At 39.8% G+C, this 22,543-nt stretch overlaps 1 protein-coding gene across 2 annotated transcripts in view; it reads right to left on the minus strand.

The window, feature by feature from the left end:
• bspry (B-box and SPRY domain containing) overlaps positions 1-22,543 on the minus strand; it is a 30,788-nt gene that overhangs the window by 7,253 nt on the left and 992 nt on the right. For both annotated transcript variants that reach the window (XM_062055306.1, XM_062055305.1), the window contains exon 2: positions 7,369-7,467. In XM_062055306.1, coding sequence (XP_061911290.1) covers positions 7,369-7,467 — 99 coding nt within the window. The remainder of the gene's footprint in view (positions 1-7,368; positions 7,468-22,543) is intronic.

Genomic DNA, 22,543 nt, shown 5'->3' on the forward strand with positions numbered 1-22,543 from the left:
TCGTGGTCAAAGGTTTACATACACTTGTGAAGAACATAATGTCATGGCTGTCTTGAGTTTCCAATAATTTCTACAACTCTTTTTTTTTTTGTGATAGAGTGATTGGAGCACATACTTGTTTGTCACAAAAAACATTCATGAAGTTTGGTTCTTTTATGAATTTATTATGGGTCTACTGAAAATGTGACCAAATCTGCTAGGTCAAAACTATACATACAGCAATGTTAATATTTGGTTACATGTCCCTTGGCAAGTTTCACTGCAATAAGGCGCTTTTGGTAGCCATCCACAAGCTTCTGGCAAGCTTCTGGTTGAATTTTTGACCACTTCTCTTGAAAAAATTCGTGCAGTTCAGCTAAATTTGTTGGTTTCCTGACATGGACTTGTTTCTTCAGCATTGTCCACACATTTAAGTCAGGACTTTGGGAAGGCCATTCTAAAACCTTAATTCTAGCCTGATTTGATTGGATGAATGAGAATACAAGTAATGAGTTTGAATTAAATGGGTATGAAATGTTTTGTACCAACCGTAAAAATAAGAGAGGAGGAGGTGTGGCTCTGTATGTGGACAAAAATATCAGCTGTAGTATTGTCAATGATATGTGTTTAGCTGTTGAGGAACTCTTCGAATGCGTCACTGTGGAATTATCATTTTCAAATAGGAAACACATTATTGTAAGCTGCGTTTATAGGACACCAGGATCCGACTTGAAAATATTTAATGAATGGATGGAAAAATTATTTAAGACAAACAAAAAATATATAGTATGTGGTGACTTTAATATCAACCTTTTGAATCCTAATAAACACAAACACACAGCAGAATTTATTGACATCATGTTCTTCATGGGCTTATTCCCATTGATCACACGACCCACAAGAATCACAACACACAGCACCACACTTATTGACAACATATTTTGTAACATTGTAGAACAGACTGTAACTAGAGGCTTGTTAGTGAGTGACGTCAGTGATCATTTACCAGTGTTCATGGTGTACAATATTAACTGCAGAACATCCAAACCTGTAAATAGTGACTATTATCGAAGAACCACAACAGAACGATCATTAACAGCACTTAAGAATGATTTAGCGAAACAAAACTGGGATTCTGTTTTTCAAACGTCAGATATGAATGCAGCTTATAATTTATTTCATGACATTTTTTTCTCACTTTATGATACACACTGCCCCATCAAAAAATGCACTATAACTAACTCCACAAAAACTCCATGGATAACCAAGGGGCTTGCAAACGCTTGCAAAAAGAAAAATTATTTATATAGGACTTTTTTTAGGCATCAAACCATAGAAACAGAACAAAAATACAAAACATATAAAAATAAATTAACCAGCATATTAAGAGCAAGCAGAAAATACACCACCAAACTATTAATCCAAAAGAAAAATGGTATAAAGGGAATTTGGAAGGTATTAAATACAATTATAGAGGTCGGGTGCAATATGAGCTGGGCGGCAGCCGAAGGCAGGGCACTTGGTGGTCCGATCCTCGGCTACAGAAGCTAGCTCTTGGGACGTGGAACGTCACCTCGCTGGGGGGGAAGGAGCCTGAGCTAGTGCGCGAGGTGGAGAAGTTCCGGCTAGACATGGTCGGACTCACTTCGACGCACAGCAAGGGCTCTGGAACCAGTTCTCTCGAGAGGGGATGGACTCTCTTCCACTCTGGCGTTGCCGGCAGTGAGAGGCGACGGGTTGGGGTGGCAATTCTTGTTGCCCCCCGGCTCAGAACCTGCATGTTGGAGTTCAACCCGGTGGACGAGAGGGTAGCTTCCCTCCGCCTTCGGGTGGGGGGACGGGTCCTGACTGTTGTTTGCGCTTACGCGCCAAGCAGCAGCTCAGAGTACCCACCCTTTTTGGATTCACTCGAGGGAGTACTTGAGGGTGCTCCCCCGGGTGATTCCCTCGTTCTACTGGGGGACTTCAACGCTCATATTGGCAACGACAGTGAAACCTGGAGAGGCGTGATTGGTAAGAATGGCCGCCCGGATCTGAACCCGAGTGGTGTGTTGTTATTGGACTTTTGTGCCCGTCACGGATTGTCCATAACGAACACCATGTTCAAGCATAAGGGTGTCCATATGTGCACTTGGCACCAGGACACCCTGGGCCGCAGTTCCATGATTGACTTTGTAGTTGTGTCATCGGATTTGCGGCCTCATGTTTTGGACACTCGGGTGAAGAGAGGGGCGGAGCTTTGTACCGATCACCACCTGGTGGTGAGTTGGCTGCGATGGTGGGGGAGGATGCCGGACAGACCTGGCAGGCCCAAACGCATTGTGAGGGTTTGCTGGGAACGTCTGGCAGAGTCTCCTGTCAGAGAGAGTTTCAATTCCCACCTCCGGAAGAACTTTGAACATGTCGCGAGGGAGGTGCTGGACATTGAGTCCGAGTGGACCATGTTCCGCACCTCTATTGTCGAGGCGGCTGATTGGAGCTGTGGCCGCAAAGTAGTTGGTGCCTGTCGTGGCGGTAATCCTAGAACCCGTTGGTGGACACCGGCGGTGAGGGATGCCGTCAAGCTGAAGAAGGAGTCCTATCGGGTTCTTTTGGCTCATAGGACTCCTGAGGCAGCGGACAGGTACCGACAGGCCAAGCGGTGTGCGGCTTCAGCGGTCGCGGAGGCAAAAACTCGGACATGGGAGGAGTTCGGGGAAGCCATGGAAAACGACTTCCGGACGGCTTCGAAGCCATTCTGGACCACCATCCGCCGCCTCAGGAAGGGGAAGCAGTGCACTATCAACACCGTGTATAGTGAGGATGGTGTTCTGCTGACCTCGACTGCGGATGTTGTGGATCGGTGGAGGGAATACTTCGAAGACCTCCTCAATCCCACCAACACGTCTTCCTATGAGGAAGCAGTGCCTGGGGAATCTGTGGTGGGCTCTCCTATTTCTGGGGTTGAGGTTGCTGAGGTAGTTAAAAAGCTCCTCAGTGGCAGGGCCCCGGGGGTGGATGAGATCCGCCCGGAGTTCCTTAAGGCTCTGGATGCTGTGGGGCTGTCTTGGTTGACAAGACTCTGCAGCATCGCGTGGACATCGGGGGCGGTACCTCTGGATTGGCAGACCGGGGTGGTGGTTCCTCTCTTTAAAAAGGGGAACCGGAGGGTGTGTTCTAACTATCGGGAGATCACACTCCTCAGCCTTCCCGGTAAGGTCTATTCAGGTGTACTGGAGAGGAGGCTACGCCGGATAGTCGAACCTCGGATTCAGGAGGAACAGTGTGGTTTTCGTCCTGGTCGTGGAACTGTGGACCAGCTCTATACTCTCGGCAGGGTCTTTGAGGGTGCATGGGAGTTTGCCCAACCAGTCTACATGTGCTTTGTGGACTTGGAAAAGGCATTCGACCGTGTCCCTCGGGAAGTCCTGTGGGGAGTGCTCAGAGAGTATGGGGTATCGGACTGTCTGATTGTGGCGGTCCGCTCCCTGTATGATCAGTGTCAGAGTTTGGTCCGCATTGCCGGCAGTAAGTCGGACACGTTTCCAGTGAGGGTTGGACTCCGCCAAGGCTGCCCTTTGTCACCGATTCTGTTCATAACTTTTATGGACAGAATTTCTAGGCGCAGTCAAGGCGTTGAGGGGATCCGGTTTGGTGGCTGCGGGATTAGGTCTCTGCTTTTTGCAGATGATGTGGTCCTGATGGCTTCATCTGGCCAGGATCTTCAGCTCTCACTGGATCGGTTCGCAGCTGAGTGTGAAGCGACTGGGATGAGAATCAGCACCTCCAAGTCCGAGTCCATGGTTCTCGCCCGGAAAAGGGTGGAGTGCCATCTCCGGGTTGGGGAGGAGATCTTGCCCCAAGTGGAGGAGTTCAAGTACCTCGGAGTCTTGTTCACGAGTGAGGGAAGAGTGGTTCGTGAGATCGACAGGCGGATCGGTGCGGCGTCTTCAGTAATGCGGGCGCTGTATCGGTCCGTTGTGGTGAAGAAGGAGCTGAGCCGCAAGGCAAAACTCTCAATTTACCGGTCGATCTACGTTCCCATCCTCACCTATGGTCATGAGCTTTGGGTTATGACCGAAAGGACAAGATCACGGGTACAAGCGGCCGAAATGAGTTTCCTCCGCCGGGTGGCGGGGCTCTCCCTTAGAGATAGGGTGAGAAGCTCTGCCATCCGGGGGGAGCTCAAAGTAAAGCCGCTGCTCCTCCACATCGAGAGGAGCCAGATGAGGTGGTTAGGGCATCTGGTCAGGATGCCACCCGAACGCCTCCCTAGGGAGGTGTTTAGGGCACGTCCGACCGGTAGGAGGCCACGGGGAAGACCCAGGACACGTTGGGAAGACTATGTCTCCCGGCTGGCCTGGGAACGCCTCGGGATCCCCCGGGAAGAGCTAGACGAAGTGGCTGGGGAGAGGGAAGTCTGGGCTTCCCTGCTTAGGCTGCTGCCCCCGCGACCCGACCTCGGATAAGCGGAAGAAGATGGATGGATGGATGGATGGATGGATAAATACAATTATTGGGCATGGTTCAAACAGTGCTTGTTATCCTGAGCTTTTTGTTGAGAACGACCAAATCATAAGTGACAAGAAGATGATTACTGATGGCTTCAATATGTTTTTTGTTAATATTGGGCCTGAGCTGGCAAAAAAAATCCCAATAAATGATGAACAGCCCACGGAATTTATTGAAAAAAATCCTTACTCGATGTTCCTTACTCCGACTGTTGAAAAGGAAGTATTGGAGGTTATTCAGAAAAGCAAGAACAAAACATCACGTGACATTTATGACCTCGACATGAGGACTGTCCGGAATGTAGCGGAAGAAATCATCAAACCATTCACATACATCTGATTTATCTTTTCAACTTGGACAATTTCCTTCACAAATGAAACTCTCAAAAGTCATCCCCATCTTCAAATCTGGAGACAAACACCACTTCACAAATTACCGGCCCGTCTCCCTTCTGCCACAGTTGTCAAAAATATTGGAAAAATTATTTGATAATAGACTTCGTGGCTTCATTGAAAAGCACAAATTATTATCTGATTGTCAATATGGGTTCCGTCAAAATAGGTCAACTTCATTAGCTTTAAGTGATTTAATTGAGAAAATTACTAATGGTATCGAGAAGAATAAATTTGTTATAGGAATTTTTATTGACCTGCAAAAGGCTTTCGATACCATTGACCACCAGATTTTGGTAAATAAACTGGAAAACTATGGCATAAGGGGAGTGGCAGGGAAATGGCTGAAGAGCTACTTCAATGAGAGACAGCAGATTGTTCAGATCGACCAATACCAATCTACACTCATGAACATAACCTGTGGAGTCCCCCAGGGGTCCATACTAGGACCCACACTATTTATAATGTATATCAATGAAATATGTAAAGTATCAACACTGCTGGAGTTCATCCTCTTTGCTGACGATACAACCATTACATGTGCAGGTGACGACATGAAGCAACTTCTGGCCTCTGTAACTGAGGAGATGATAAAGTTAAAAACTTGGTTTAATACCAACAAATTGTCTCTGAATGTAAAGAAGACCAAAATCATGCTCTTTAGCCATCGAAAAAGTAATATACACATCAGGATTGTTATTGATGATACACCAATAGATTATGTTCAACAAAATTCATTCTTAGGAGTGGTAATAGATGAAAATATATCATGGAAGCCTCATATAAGTTACTTGAGGACAAAGGTTGCTAAATGTGTTGGAATGATGAGGAGATCATGTCATTTATTGAACACCAATGCTCTGCTGTTATTGTACCATTCATTTATTATGTCGTATTTAAATTATTGTGTTGAAGTCTGGGGAAATTGTTATAAATCCCATCTACAGCCTCTAGTCACTTTGCAGAAAAAGGCCATTAGGATTGTGTCCAATGTTCACTACAGACATCATTCAAATCCACTATTCGTGGAGTTAAAGCAACTTAAACTGCACGATGTGATCAAATTTAAAACTGCTCAAATTATGTTTAGGGCATCCCAAAACTCTCTACCATCCAATATACAGAACCTATTCCAGGATAGAGATGCTCACTATAGGTACAGTCTAAGAGGAAACAACAAATTATATTTGCCTAAATTTAGAACAACTTTAAAGTCAATGTGCATTTCAGTGCGTGGAGTCAGTCTGTGGAACAACTTAGGGGAAGAGTTAAAAACGTGTTCTAACATGATTCAATTTAAAAGACTGTTTAAAAAAGAAGTACTGAAGAAGTACGAGGAGGAAAGAGAGTGATGCCCTCAGCACAGAGCGATGGGAGAGAGGTGTATGGTCGGAGAGTGTTTGGGTGTGTGTGTGTGTTTGTGTGTGTGTGTGTGTGTGTGTGTGTGTGTGTGTGTGTGTGTGTGTGTGTGTGTGTGTGTGTGTGTGTGTTTTGCCTCGTCTTGTCTTGTCTCAAAGTAACAGTGGTACTATTGTATTGTTAGTGTACAGGAGCTTTTCTTGTTTTTGTTTGTATAGTATTGTTCTTGTATTATATTGTTTATGTTAAATGTGGAATGAGTGAGAGGGGTTGGGATATTATAAGCATCTGCTTCATCCAACCCCTTTTCAAGCCTTGCATAAATGTCTCTGCCAAAATGTTAAAAAAATAATAATAATAAAAAATAAAGTGTTTTGTTGTACTGTGCAGGTTTGAAATAAATACTTCAATTCAATTTAGCCATTCCTTTACCACTTTTGACGTGTGTTTGGGGTCATTGTCCTGTTGGAACCCCCAACTGCGCCCAAGACCCAACCTCCGGGCTGATGATTTTAGGTTGTCCTGAAGAATTTGGAGGTAATCCTCCTTTTTCATTGTCCCATTTACTCTCTGTAAAGCACCAGTGCCATTGGCAGCAAAACAGGCCAAGAGTATAATACTACCACCACCATGCTTGACGGTAGGAATGGTGTTCCTTGGATTAAAGGCCTCACCTTTTCTCCTCCAAACATATTGCTGGGTATTGTGGCCAAACAGCTACATTTTTGTTTCATCTGCCATCACATGGACAAAGATAAGACCTTCTGGAGGAAAGTTTTGTGGTCAGATGAAACAAAAATTGAACACAATTCCTACCATCAAGCATGGTGGTGGCAGTATTATGCTCTGGGCCTTATGCTGTATGTATACTTTTGACCCAGCAGATTTGGTCAGATTTTCAGTAGACTAATAATAAATTCATAAAAGAACCAAACTTCATGAATGTTTTTTGTGACCAACAAATATGTGCTCCAATCACTCTATCACAAAAAAAATAGGAGTTGTAGAAATGATTGGAAACTCAATCGTATCTATTCAAATGTGAAAGGTACCTATCCCTAATCCCCACCTAGGTCATTGTCCGTTTTTGTGTGAAAATGATACACATTACCCAAACACCACAATGACCTCCCAAAGTGTCTCCAACCTGAAGTTTTTGCTCCTTGCTGGGAAGCGTCTTCTCCATGAACCGTTCCATCCACCGCGCCTGAACCTGCATTTTCTCACACGCGTCCACCAGTTGATTCTGATTGGTGGGGGGGGGGGGGAGAAAAATAACAACCTGAGAACCAGCTGGAATTGTAACAAGAAAATCCTGTCTTGGAGATGAATCTAGACCCCTGACGTGATAAACATGACAAACAATGTTACGCCCCTTAAAAGGTATTATGATGTTGAGTTGGTATGCAATCAGATGTGTAAACAAAAAATTCTACAGCTGGGCTAGCTGCTTGGCATGTGTTGATATCTGCACAGTAATAGTTTGCTAAGACTTGTGCAGGTAATAATAATGAAACAAGCTGAAAGTCCTTAAAATGTCATCAGGTATCCTTGCTTATTTACTTTTACTTACATAAATACGTACTTCATTCATTTCTAACCACAAGTGTGTAGTCAGAGATATACTAAATCTCCAAATCGTATTTTGACAAGTTTAACATCTTTCCATACAGACTTACAAGTGTGTATATATATACAAGTATTCTTTTTGTAATTGAGTAGAGCCTATTCAGTGGTGCACACAATCATATTGCACTTAAAAATACTTAGATTACTGCATACCCAAGTATGTGTGATTATACATACTTGCAAGTATCGGTATAGTGTATGTGGCTGGCTGTACTAGTAGTACTAATATACTAGCTGTATATTGACAATTTTAACATTATCTAATCTATACCTAGTCTTGATACTTACAGTATTAGCTTATCTATACCTAAGTATGTTTGGTTACTTATGAATACATTTGGATAGTATTCTGTACATATTGTTAAATAGTAAAGTACTGAATCACTTTTTATTCAAAGAATTTTACTGTATATTGAGAAGTATATTACCTACATATAACTAAATATGTTAGGTGACTTATTTACAAGTATATTTTGCTAATTTTCCTAATTTATACTTTACCTATACTTGAGTATGTTTGGTTACTTAAATACATACAGACTACTTGTTTTATGCTATATATATACAGTACATACACCTTAGTGTTTGGTTACTTACATACCGGTACATATATTTGGCTAGTATACTTAACACTATACCTGTATGTTAATTATGTTTAGTTATATACATACTTACAATTACAGTAAAGTTTGCTAAGGTACGTACTTTACTCTTTACTGATACAGAAGTATGTTTGGTTACTTACATGTTGTACAGGCTACTTGTTTTATGCTAGTACATTTTAGGTTATTTACATACATACAAGTATATTTGGCTAGTACTATATATGTATGTTGATTATTTTTGGTTATATATATATTTACAACTACAGTAATTTTTGCTAGTCTACTTACTTTACACTTTACCAATACATAAGTATGTTTGGTTACTTACAAGTCATATAGGCTACCTGTTTTATGCTAGAGTGTTTTTGGTTAATTACATATAATTATATTTGGCTAGTACTATATATATATATATATATATATATATATATATATATATATATATATATATATATATATATATATATATATATATATATATATATATGTATATATATATATATATATATATATATATGTATATATATGTTAATTGTGTTTAGTTATATGCATACTTACAACTACAGTAAACATTGCTAGTATACTTACTTTATACTTTACCAATACCTAAGTGTGGTTGGTTATTTGCATATGTACTTAGAAGTTGTCTCGGCTACTTTTATGCTTACTATGTACTTACATATACTATAAGTATATTTGGTTAGCATACTTAACATTATACCTACACTTAACTGTTTGGTTATTTACATACTTACAAGTACCAGTATATTTGACTTTTATACTTACTTTAAACTATACTACATGTGCACCTGAGTATTGTTACTTACATACTTACAAGTATGTTTGGGTAATATATTTACTCTAAACTATACAAAGTATGCTTGGTTATTTGCAAGCTTGTATATTTGACTAGTATACTTTCTTTAAACCACGCGTGCACCTATGTATGGTTACTTACATACTGTATTTAAAATATATTTGACTAGAATACTTTAAATCACGCGTGCACCTATGTATGGTTACTTACATACTGTACTTAAAGTATATCAGGATAGTATACTTTATACTATACCTAAGTATGTATGCTTACTTACATAATGACTGTATATGTACATTATATTTCACTATGTACAGTTACATACTTCCTGGTACATTTGGCTAGCATACTTATGTTTTGCTATACCTATACTTAAGTATGTTTGGCTACTTACATTGTGACTACCTACAACTAAAGTATATTTGAATTGAATACTTACTTCAAACTACACATGAACCTACGTATGGCGACTTACATACTTTCAAACACTGTAGTTCAGGGGTCACCAACGCGGTGCCCGCGGGCACCAGGTAGCCCGTAAGGACCAGATGAGTAGCCCGCTGGCCTGTTCTAAAAATAGCTCAAATAGCAGCACTGACCAGTGAGCTGCCTCTATTTTTTAAATTTTATTTATTTACTAGCAAGCTGGTCTCGCTGTGTTCGACATTTTTAATTCTAAGAGAGACAAAACTCAAATAGAATTTGAAAATCCAAGAAAATATTTTAAAGACTTGGTCTTCACTTATTTTTTTTACTTTGCTTCTTATAACTTTCAGAAAGACAATTTTAGAGAAAAAATACAACCTTAAAAATGATTTTAGGATTTTTAAACACATATACCTTTTTACCTTTTAAATTCCTTCCTCTTATTTCCTGACAATTTAAATCAATGTTCAAGTAATTTATTTTTTTTATTGTAAAGAATAATAAATACATTTTAATTTAATTCTTCATTTTAGCTTCTGTTTTTTCGACGAAGAATATTTGTGAAATATTTCTTCAAACTTATCATGATTAAAATTCAAAAAAATTATTCTGGCAAATCTAGAAAATCTGTAGAATCAAATTTAAATCTTATTTCAAAGTCTTTTGAATTTCTTTTAAAATTTTTGCTCTGGAAAATCTAGAAGAAATAACGATTTGTCTTTGTTAGAAATATAGCTTGGTCCAATTTGTTATATATTCTAACAAAGTGCAGATTGGATTTTAACCTATTTAAAACATGTCATCCAAATTCTAAAATTAATCTTAATCAGGAAAAATTACTAATGATGTTCCATAAATTATTTTTTACATTTTTTCAAAAAGATTTGAATTAGCTAGTTTTTCTCTTCTTTTTTTCGGTTGAATTTTGAATTTTAAAGAGTCGTAATTGAAGATAAACTATGTTTCAAAATTTAATTGTCATTTTTTTTTCGTGTTTTCTCCTCTTTTAAACCGTTCAATTAAGTGTAAATATCATTAATTATTAATAATAACATAGAGTTAAAGGTAAATTGAGCAAATTGGCTATTCCTGGCAATTTATTTAAGTGTGTATCAAACTGGTAGCCCTTCGCATTAATTAGTACCCAAGAAGTAGCTCTTGGTTTCAAAAAGGTTGGTGACCCCTGCTGTAGTTCATACTATACCAAAACCTAAGTATGTTTGGTTACTTGCATACTGACTGTACAAGTAGTATATTTGACTAGTATACTTACTTCAAACTACACGTCCACCATATGCATGGTTCCTTACATACTTACCTACATGTACACTTGGCTAATTTATACTATGCCTATACCTAAGAATGTTTACTTACATATGTAAGTAGAATTGGCAAGTATACACACATTATATTTGACTAGTATTCCTACTTAAAATTACGCCTGCACCATAGGTAGTGTTACTTACACGCTTACTTACAAGTATATTCGGCTAGTATACTTACAATATATTCTACCTAAGTATTTTTGGTTACTTACATAATGATAGTACAAGTACATTAGATTTGACTAGTATACTTTTAAACTGTACACATGCGCCTACGTATGGTTACTTACATACTTACAGGATTTTTTGGCTAGTGTACTTACTTTATCCTGTACCCTACAGCATATCAAAGTATGTTTGGTGACTTACATATTGACTGAACAAGTACAGTATATTAGACTAGTATATACACATGCATTAACGTATGGTTACTTACATACCTAGTAATTACATGTATAATTGGCTATACTTGATACTATACCTATATCTAAGTAAGTTGGTTACTTACATACTGACTGTACAAGTAGTATATTTGACTAGTATACTTACTTTAAACTACACATCCACCATTTGCATGGTTCCTTACATACTTACCTACGTGTACACTTGGCTAATTTATACTATACCTATACCTAAGTATGTTTACTTACATATAAAAGTAGAATTGGGAAGTATACACACAGTATATTTGACTAGTATTCCTACTTAAAACTACACCTGCACCATAGGTATTGTTACTTACACATTTATTTACAAGTATATTCGGCTCGTATACTTACATTATATTCTACCTAAGAATTTCTGGTTACTTACATACTGATAGTACAAGTACAGTATATTTGACTAGAATACTTTTAAACTGTACATGTATGGTTACTTACATACTTACAATAATTTTTGACTAGTGTACTTACTTTATACTGAAACCTACAGCATACCTAAGTATGTTTGATGACTTACATATTGACCGAACAAGTACAGTATATTAGACTAGTATATACACGTGCATTAATGTATGGTTACTTACATACCTAGTTACATGTATACTTGGCTATACTTGATACTATACCTATATCTGAGTATGTTTGGTTACTTGCATACTCACTGTACAAGCAGTATATTTGACTAGTATACTTACTTCAAACTACACGTCTACCATATACACACTTACCTACATGTACACTTGACTAATTTATGCTATACCTAAGTAGGTTTACTTACATATATAAGTAGGATTGCCAAGTATACACACAGAATATTTGACTAGTATTCCTACTTAAAACTACACCTACACCATTGGTATTTGTTACTTACACACTTATTTACAAGTATATTCGGCTAGTATACTTACATTATAGTCTACCTAAGTATTTTTGGTTACTTACTGATAGTACAAGTAAAGTATATTTGACTAGTATACTTTTAAACTGTACATGTATGGTTACTTACATACTTGCAGGAATTTTGGGCTAGTGTACTTACTTTATACTTAAAACTTCAGCATACCTAAGTATGTTTGGTGACTTACACATTGACTAAACAAGTACAGTATATTAGACTAGTATATACACGTGCATTAACGTATGGTTACTTACATGCCTAATTACATGTATACTTGGCTATACTTGATACTATACCTATATCTGAGTAAGTTGGTTAATTTCATACTGACTGTACAAGTAGTATATTTGACTAGTATACTTACTTTAAACTACACGTCCACCATTTGCATGGTTCCTTACATACATACCTACATGTACACTTGGCTAATTTATACTATACCTATACCTAAGTATGTTTACTTACATATATAAGTAGAATTGCCAAGTATACACACAGTATATTTGACTAGTATTCCTACTTAAAACTACACCTGCACCATAGGTATTGTTACTTACACGCTTATTTACAAGTATATTCGGCTAGTATACTTACATTATAATCTACATAAGTATTTTTGGTTACTTAAATACTGATAGTACAAGTACAGTATATTTGACTTGTATACTTTTAAACTGTACATGTATGGTTACTTACATACTTGCAGGAATTTTGGGCTAGTGTACTTACTTTATACTTAAAACTTCAGCATACCTAAGTATGTTTGGTGACTTACACATTGACTGAACAAGTACAGTATATTAGACTAGTATATACACGTGCATTAACGTATGGTTACTTACATACCTAATTACATGTATACTTGGCTATACTTGATACTATACCTATATCTGAGTATGTTTGGTTACTTACATACTGACTGTACAAGTAGTATATTTGACTAGTATACTTACTTTAAACTACCCGTCCACCATTTGCAGGGTTCCTTACATACTTACCTACATGTACACTTGGCTAATTTATACTATACCTATACCTAAGAATGTTTACTTACATATATGCCCGTATGTGGGCTCTGTACCGAGGATGTCGTTGTGGCTTGTACAGCACTTTGAGACACTTGTGATTTAGGGCTATATAAATAAACATTGATTGATTGATTGATTGATTGATTGATATATAAGTAGATTTGCCAAGTATACACACAGTATATTTGACTAGTATTCCTACTTAAAACTACACCTGCACCATAGGTATTGTTACTTACGGTACACGCTGTAGATAATGCATATGTTTAAGAGCTATTTCTTTATTCATAATCATGTTTGAATCAGCTCATTTCTTTCCTTCGTTTTACTCTGTATACTAGTTTCTCTTTGTCTTCAGATTGCCTGGTTAGATAGGGTCGTAAACCATCAGGAATGTGAACACAACCCCCAAGTCTCTCTTCTTATCAGTGTTGGGGGGAGGGGAAAGGCGGGCTTTCTTTGTGTGAAAAGAGTTGCTTTTGGCCTGGGGAATGCCAGATCAACTTGGGCTGCGCATTTGTATGTGTTGTTCGAGGCTGGTCTCATTATTGCCAAAGCTTTGACAATAAAATTACAAAATACCTATTCTGTGCTTGGTGGTACCGTTTGAGTTCAGTTGATATGTCATTAAGGAACTTGGGACTGACCAGCGTTTTACATCCCACTTGGAGGAACATCTGGTCAAACGCAACAATTTGGGGGCTCGTCCGGGATGACACGCTGACAATTGGACCTTCTCTTGCAATCTTCTGGACAGACTCACATGGCCAAAACATAATTCAAGGTAAGCAGAACCTTTCTTTTTAGATAAAATCTGCATTAGGAGTCTGCCCAGAAGTCTGTAAGTTAAACACTGCTTTGTACCGCAGACACAGAATGGTGATTTTGATAGATTGATTGCATTTTTGCCGAGCCTGCCATTGCATTAAAATTGTAAATAGGTGGTCAACTCACGCCATTGTGTCTCGATTACCGTGACGGGCAGTTTCATTGACGAGTGAACTAATAGTTGGGTGTGGCTCACCCTGGGTAGTTGGTCGCCGCCTAAAAGAGTAACGGGTTAAAGGCCCTCGTATGATATGGAGGTTAGAGGCCTGCATATTGCACGATAAATTGCACGGGTTAGAGTTAGAGGCTCTAGCTGCGTATTGTACGAAAAATTACGGGGTTAAAGGCCGCCGTATGGTTTGTGGGTTAAAGGCCTTCAGGGGTTCGAGGCCCTTCTGAAAAAAAATAGACACAATGGCCACTGAGTGTGACAGACAGGAATGTGATGGCGGTCGGGGAGGAATGTGATGAATCATTACTGTGTAATGATCAATTGAATGGACGGTTGTCGACAATAAAATTAGCAAGTAGAGTTTAAAAAGAAAAAAAGAGAACGTTCCTTGAAAGGGTTAAGAGGGAGTTTACAATACTCGAAAAGTTGTGAACTCAAACGTCAGGTAAAATAAAAAATAAAATAAAAAAGTAACTGGAAGTTTTATGGTAAAGTGAAACGCAGAGAGAGTGCTTACGTGTGTGTGTGTGTGTGTGTGCGTAGGGCTGTAGGCACTTGCTTGTGTGTGCGTGAGTGCTTACACGTGCTTGTGTGTGTGCGCTGGTGAAAATGGTCAAGAGAAAAAAAGAGCAGGGTTGGTGCTCGAGAATTTAAGAGTTTAGCGTATGATAAAAGTAAACGGGGATTACGTGGAAAAACAAAATGCAGCAAAAGAACCGATGATTAATGAGACAAATAGGACAGACTAGACTGATGGGTGTTTTGCCTGCCGCGCATGCGCAAGACAATTCAAACGACCCGCCCAGACTTTGACTAGGCCACCGCCCCCTACTCCAGTGAGAAGGAGAGAGAGAGAAAAAGTGACAAATGAAGGTATTCGTAAATGGTATGCTGTTGATTGTGGTTAGCTGCAAGTTTGTTTATTTGTTTGTTTGTTTAGTTGTTTGAGTGAAATGGGAAGAAATCAATAGGAGACTTTAGAAGCATTTTGTATCGTTGTGTTTCCACACAAGATGGCAAAAATACAGAACAACAAGTAGGATTAATGGCTGAATCTTCGACCTCACCGATAACACCATACGTTACAAACATAGCTACTGCTATGCGCAGTCTCTTTCCTCAAGATGAGGATGATAAGGCTAATGACAGAGCAGCAAGGAAGCAACTCCTTAATTTACAGATAGCTGAAAATAAAAGGTTAAAAGAACCAAAAGGTCAAAGATCAGCTAGGATATATTCAGCAGTGGGTGACCTTGCTTTTGAGTTCCAACAGGTGGAGGAAAGAATCCTCAACAGACGTGCGACCAGACGGTTGGACTCGGGTGGTGGACAACACGATGCTTCAAAGCCAGTCCGGGGTGGAAACTGTTTCGGCTGTGACCAGCCTGGTCACTGGAGTCGTGAACATTTTCGAACGGGAAAGGTTCCGTAGTGCCAACAAACGAACACAAAAGTGTGGCAAAGGACGCCCACCGCAGGAGCCCCAGCAGGAGATACAGACTGGCCCCCTGCTGGACATGAGTGTCAACGACAATGTTATCAGTTCGTGATTGACACTGGCGCCACCCATTCGATTCTGAATGCAGAGGTACCAAAGAAACTGTGTGCTTCCTCTTTAAAGGTCGAAGGCTTCGCTGGGGTCACAAGGTTACCTGTCACCAAACCACTTCCGGTTCAGATTGCTGGACCTCCTTTACAGACTGTACCCTGACATTCAAATCGCACAGAAAGAACATTCCTGGTGTTACCTGACGGCTTAACCACCAAGCTGCGACACCACTACCAAGGCTCCTACCACAGCCTGAAACAACAGGAATGGCTGACATCCAACTGCTCTAACAGTGAAAACCCTGACTGGCTGAGATGCTTCCGTGTGTTCTGCCACCCGACTCGCCATATGTTATGATCACCAGTTAGACACTCATACCAGGAGACCTTTGACTCCTTTGTATATTTATATATGTTGGAACTCAAGGTGTGGTTGCTCATGTTGACCTATCTTTGAAACAACTAGCATGGTATAAGATGGACACAATTGTGTCCCACATTGTTCACTTGCTCTCTGTCTCGCCTACAAAACCAAAGAACTTAGGTGCAATGATAAGACACGGCGTAGCTGCCAAACATTACACCGACACCCAAATACCACATTTTCAATTGTTTAGGTTTAGCACATAGTTGTGTTAAACACATAACTATGGGCTGCACTTTAGACACCTGTAGGCTACGAGGAGCTAGCAGCTACACAAAAGCTGAGCTAAAACGACACATTACACATTTAAGCATATCAAATAATTATAGTTGCTCATTACATACACATAGTTGTCAAGACAGAAGTCTGATAGAAAGTATTCAGTAACAAACGTGTCTGCATCATTCAACTTTCTACAACATGAGCTTGACTTAATGAATTATTGGGGCCACCAGGTGTGGTAAAATTTTAAAATACTATTGCTAAAGCATTCGCCACAAGGGTAGTATTTTTCTAGTATTGGTGACAATATAAATATAAGCATATTTGTTACTTTCACCATATTGAATAAGTTAAATATAAGCATATTTAGTGGAGTTTGAGTTATTTGTGATATTGCTAAGGGGTCCCCTACCCTAACAACACCCCCCAGTGGACCACAGAGGCTAAAGAGACAATCATTGACCTCAAACATGACTTGTCCTCCGCTACTTGACTATTAGCTGACCTTTTTCTTAGATGTTTCTGAAAGTGATAGTATGACTAACACAGTCCTTTTTCAGAAACAGAAGGGGGTGAGTGAGGGTGGATACAGACTCCTTGGAACAAAATCGACAATAATCCGACTCTGACACATTCCATAGTTTTAACGTTTTTCCCGTGGGTAAGAAGTTATAACTAATTTTAATTTGAAAATAACGATTTTACACATCGATAGTAGTTAAGTAGATCAAATTTAGAATAGGGAGGAGGTGAGGGTGAATCATGTATAGTCTTTGATTTCACTGATATGATCAATACGGTACAAGGGAAAAGGTACGTACTGACTTGTGTTGACAATCACAGTGGTTGGCCGGAAGCAACAACAGCCTCAAAAGAGGATGCAACATCAGTAATTAAATGACTTGTGAATGACCTAGTACCCCGACATGGTTTCCCCAAAAAGATTAGGTCAGACAACGGCAACCATTTAAAAAAAAAAAAACCTCACTTAGCCTTGGTCGAAAAGGCTTTCGGACTAGAACACAGGTTTGGGGTACCATCCTGAGTCCCAAGGTAAGGTTGAAAGGATGGACCAGAACATTAAAAACTAATTGGCTAAAATCTGTGCACAGACCAAATTTAATTGGATTGACATGTTGCAATTAGCGTTAATGATCATTCGAAGGTCCGTGAATAAAACTGTTTTACCGCCCTTTGAGTTTTTTCACCCTATGAGCTGCATACAGGTCAGCCATTCACAGGACCAGCAGCCGCCATGGAAGGAGGACTCAGCGTAAAACCAAAATGGTATTTTACACAAAAAATGCAGAATTTGTGTGCCAGTTCTTCTGTACAGATACGAGGATGACAGCCCGCCACTCCAGATTCCCTTCCGGCCGCTGAGAGGGTCAAGATCAAGGTCATCAAACGCAAGTGGACGGAGCCCAGGTGGTCCCTTCAAGGTCGTGGAACGGACGTCTCACGCCCTTCGACTAGCTGGAAAAGGGGACACCTGGTACCACCTCTCCCTCTACACTCCTGCTGAAGAACCTGACAGATTACCAGCGGATGTCATTGCTGACATCGCCACTACATCTGCCCCACTCGACCCCCAGCAGCGCCTTTTGAGCCTGAGGCAGCTGAAGAAGAACGGGAGCAGAAAACGACTCATTTTTAGTGTCATAGAAGAGCGAGGCTTTAATTACACACACATAATCCTACAGCCCAGAAGACGACGCTGAGAGAGAGATTTTCTACCTATATTACTCTTTTTAACTTCTATATTGTATATCCTTATTTGAGACCAGCCTTTATACTCGAAGTTATCCAATTTCTCTTGCTTGTTTTCAGCATAACTATCTGTGTCGTTATATTAAGTGAAAAGTTTGATGTTTATCCCCGTTTCGTTACCTGAATTACTCTGATTTTGATAGACGAAAAGCAGGATGTCACACCCGGTAGTGTTCCCTGACGGACTGGTGCTTGGGCGTGTTCTACTGTCTTTGTGTCTCAGTTCTTCCTTCCTGACGACAGTGACTGACAAGTGTCTAAGAACAAACAGCGGACTTTAAATAGACTGGGTCAAAGGGGATAGCAAGACTTATTTTTTGACCTATGCAGTGTGATTAATTACGGGGGACACAATAGCTATTACCGTGGTAATAACCTCTATATTTGTTACGACGCAACCTGAACCATTGGTGTCGGATGCAGACAACATAGTATGGTAAGTGGTGCCCATCGTCCCTTTTATGTTGTTTTGGGGGTTGACCTGACTGATACAGACTCTAATTATTAAAATTAATGTCCTTGAGAGGGCGTTAACTACCTCTACACCCTCTGTAGCACCTAAAGTACCACCCCACCTTGGTGGTGTTTCAAAGGCTCTCACATCTGTGCGTGCTAATGACATCACCACCGAAGGCCTGGTAACTTTGACCTTAGGAGCGGGTACAGGTAAACCTGTGGCTCAGGTGGATGCCAAAACCTGGGTGACTGTGTTGCTTGTTCCGCTGGACGTCCTTTTCCCCACACTTACCCCGCTCTTTTTAAGTTGACTGACATAAATGGCTCAAACTGTCTTATTTCCTTGTTCTCTGAACCCACGCCACCAGGGTGCGATTTGTTGGCTAGTGTGTACCCTCCTGTTGACAATTCCACCCGACTTCTTCCATTTGTGGCCCAAAAGCTGAATTACACGTGTTTTCAATTCAAAGGACCCTCTTCGTCCCCCAACAAATTGGGTGACATTAACCCTTCCTGGTGCACCACACTGATAGATGGCTCTAGGATAGGCCCTTGGGCACGAGCTGACTTATTCTGGTATTGTGGGCAGCACAGATTGTACATTAGAATCCCAAAGTTATCCGTAGGGCTTTGTGCTATGGTTAGACTGGTGACCCCACTCACCCTAGTGGGTACCAAATTAACTCCCCTTGTAACTCCTGTCTCAGCGGCCTCTCTAACTTCTCGCCGACGCCGCCATGTTTTATCTCGGAGGAGTGTAAAGGGCTCCTTTGATCTGATGAGAAACCCTGATGGTGTTTACTTTGATGCAATTGGACAACCAAGAGGGGTCCCCTCACAACACAAATTGTGGTGTGAATCCTGTGCAGGTTTCGAGAACCTTCCTATCATTGGTGCTATTTTCCCTGTGACTGCTACTAAAAATGTTGAACGCATTAACTATGTTTTTTATAATCTGTTGAGACTGACCAACCTGACTCGTGACGCCGTTGAGGGACTTGCTGAACAACTTGCCCCGACCTCTCTCATGGCCATCCAGAACCGCATAGCCCTTGTCCGCATCCTAGCCAAGGAAGAAGGCGTGTGTGCAATGTTTGGTGACCAATGCTGTACCTTCATTCCTAACAACACTGCACCAGATGGCTCAGTTCAGAGGGCCTTAGAGGGCCTCCAGGCCCTGTCTAAGGAACTTACTGAAGTTTCAGGGGTCTCTGACCCCTTTAAAGATTGGCTCCAAAGCACATTTGGCAGGTGGACTGACCTAATTAAGTCTGTCCTGGTCTCCATTGGAGTTTTCTTGGCCATTATAGCCTCTTGCGGTTGCTTTATCGCCCCTTGTGCTAAGTCTCTATGCACCCGCATCATTGTTAGAGCTGTAGAAGGTCAACCCCACCCTGTTTCTGGGCTCGTTATGTCTTTGAAGGGGGTCAAGCAAAATGGAGACTTTCGAGAATTGTTGATTTCCTTCCCTGACCATGACGACATTGACGTGGACTCCCTCCATCTGTCATCCATGTAAATATGCTGTTGTTTTATTGCTAGCTTGCTCAAAGAAAAAAAAAAACTAAAAAAAACTACAGCACCTACTTTAATGTGGGGCGTGCTTTAGAGGTGTTGCTCTCGTAGGAGAGATCTTTTGGATAAGATCTGAAGGGGGATTGTAGATAATGCATATGTTTAAGAGCTATTTCTTTATTCATAATCATGTTTGAATCAGCTCATTTCTTTCCTTCGTTTTACTCTGTATACTAGTTTCTCTTTGTCTTCAGATTGCCTGGTTAGATAGGGTCGTAAACCATCAGGAATGTGAACACAACCCCCAAGTCTCTCTTCTTATCAGTGTTGGGGGGAGGGGAAAGGCGGGCTTTCTTTGTGTGAAAAGAGTTGCTTTTGGCCTGGGGAATGCCAGATCAACTTGGGCTGCGCATTTGTATGTGTTGTTCGAGGCTGGTCTCATTATTGCCAAAGCTTTGACAATAAAATTACAAAATACCTATTCTGTGCTTGGTGGTACCGTTTGAGTTCAGTTGATATGTCATTAAGGAACTTGGGACTGACCAGCGTTTTACATCCCACTTGGAGGAACATCTGGTCAAACGCAACAACGCTTATTTACAAGTATATTCGGCTAGTATACTTACATTATAGTCTACCTAAGTATTTTTAGTTACTTACATACTGATAGTACAAGTACAGTATATTTGACTAGAATACTTTTAAACTGTACATGTATGGTTACTTCCATACTTACAATCATTTTTGGCTAGTGTACTTACTTTATACTGAAACCTACAGCATACCTAAGTATGTTTGACATATTGACCGAACAAGTACAGTATATTAGACTAGTATATACACGTGCATTAACCTATGGTTACTTACATACCTAATTACATGTATACTTGGGTATACTTGATACTATACCTATATCTGAGTATGTTTGGTTACTTGCATACTCACTGTACAAGCAGTATATTTGACTAGTATACTTACTTCAACTACACGTCTACCATATACACACTTACCTACATGTACACTTGGCTAATTTATACCATACCTAAGTAGGTTTACTTACATATATAAGTAGAATTGCCAAGTATACACACAGTATATTTGACTTGTATTCCTACTTAAAACTACACCTTGACCATAGGTATTGTTACTTACATGCTTACTTACAAGTATATTCGGCTCATATACTTGCATTATATTCTACCTAAGTATTTTTGGTTACTTACATACTGATAGTACAAGTACAGTATATTTGACTAGTATACTTTTAAACTGTACATGTATGGTTACTTACATACTTACATGAATTTTGGGCTAGTGTACTTACTTTATACTGAAACCTTCAGCATACCTAAGTATGTTTGGTGACTTACATATTGACCGAACAAGTACAGTATATTAAGACTAGTATATACACGTGCATTAACATATGGTTACTTACATACCTAATTACATGTATACTTGGCTATACTTGATACTATACCTATATCTGAGTATGTTTGGTTACTTGCATACTCACTGTACAAGCAGTATATTTGACTAGTATACTTACTTCAAACTACACGTCTACCATATACACACTTACCTACATGTACACTTGGCTAATTTATACTATACCTAAGTAGGTTTACTTAAAGATTAAAGATTAAAGTACCAATGATTGTCACACACACACTAGATGTGGTGAAATTTGTCCTCTGCATTTGTCCCATCCCCTTGGGGAGCAGTGAGCAGCAGCGGCGCCGCGCCCGGGAATCATTTTGGTGATTTAACCCCCAACTCTTACATATATAAGTAGAATTGCCAAGTATACACACAGTATATTTGACTCGTATTCCTACTTAAAACTACACCTGCACCATAGGTATTGTTACTTACATGCTTACTTAGAAGTATATTCGGCTCATATACTTGCATTATATTCTACCTAAGTATTTTTGGTTACTTACATACTGATAGTACAAGTACAGTATATTTGACTAGTATACTTTTAAACTGTACATGTATGGTTACTTACATACTTACATGAATTTTGGGCTAGTGTACTTACTTTATACTGAAACCTTCAGCATACCTAAGTATGTTTGGTGACTTACATATTGACCGAACAAGTACAGTATATTAGACTAGTATATACACGCGCATTAACATATGGTTACTTACATACCTAATTACATGTATACTTGGCTATACTTGATACTATACCTATATCTGAGTAT

Source organism: Entelurus aequoreus, linkage group LG08, assembly GCF_033978785.1.
Source record: "Entelurus aequoreus isolate RoL-2023_Sb linkage group LG08, RoL_Eaeq_v1.1, whole genome shotgun sequence".
Classification (NCBI taxonomy): domain Eukaryota; kingdom Metazoa; phylum Chordata; class Actinopteri; order Syngnathiformes; family Syngnathidae; genus Entelurus; species Entelurus aequoreus.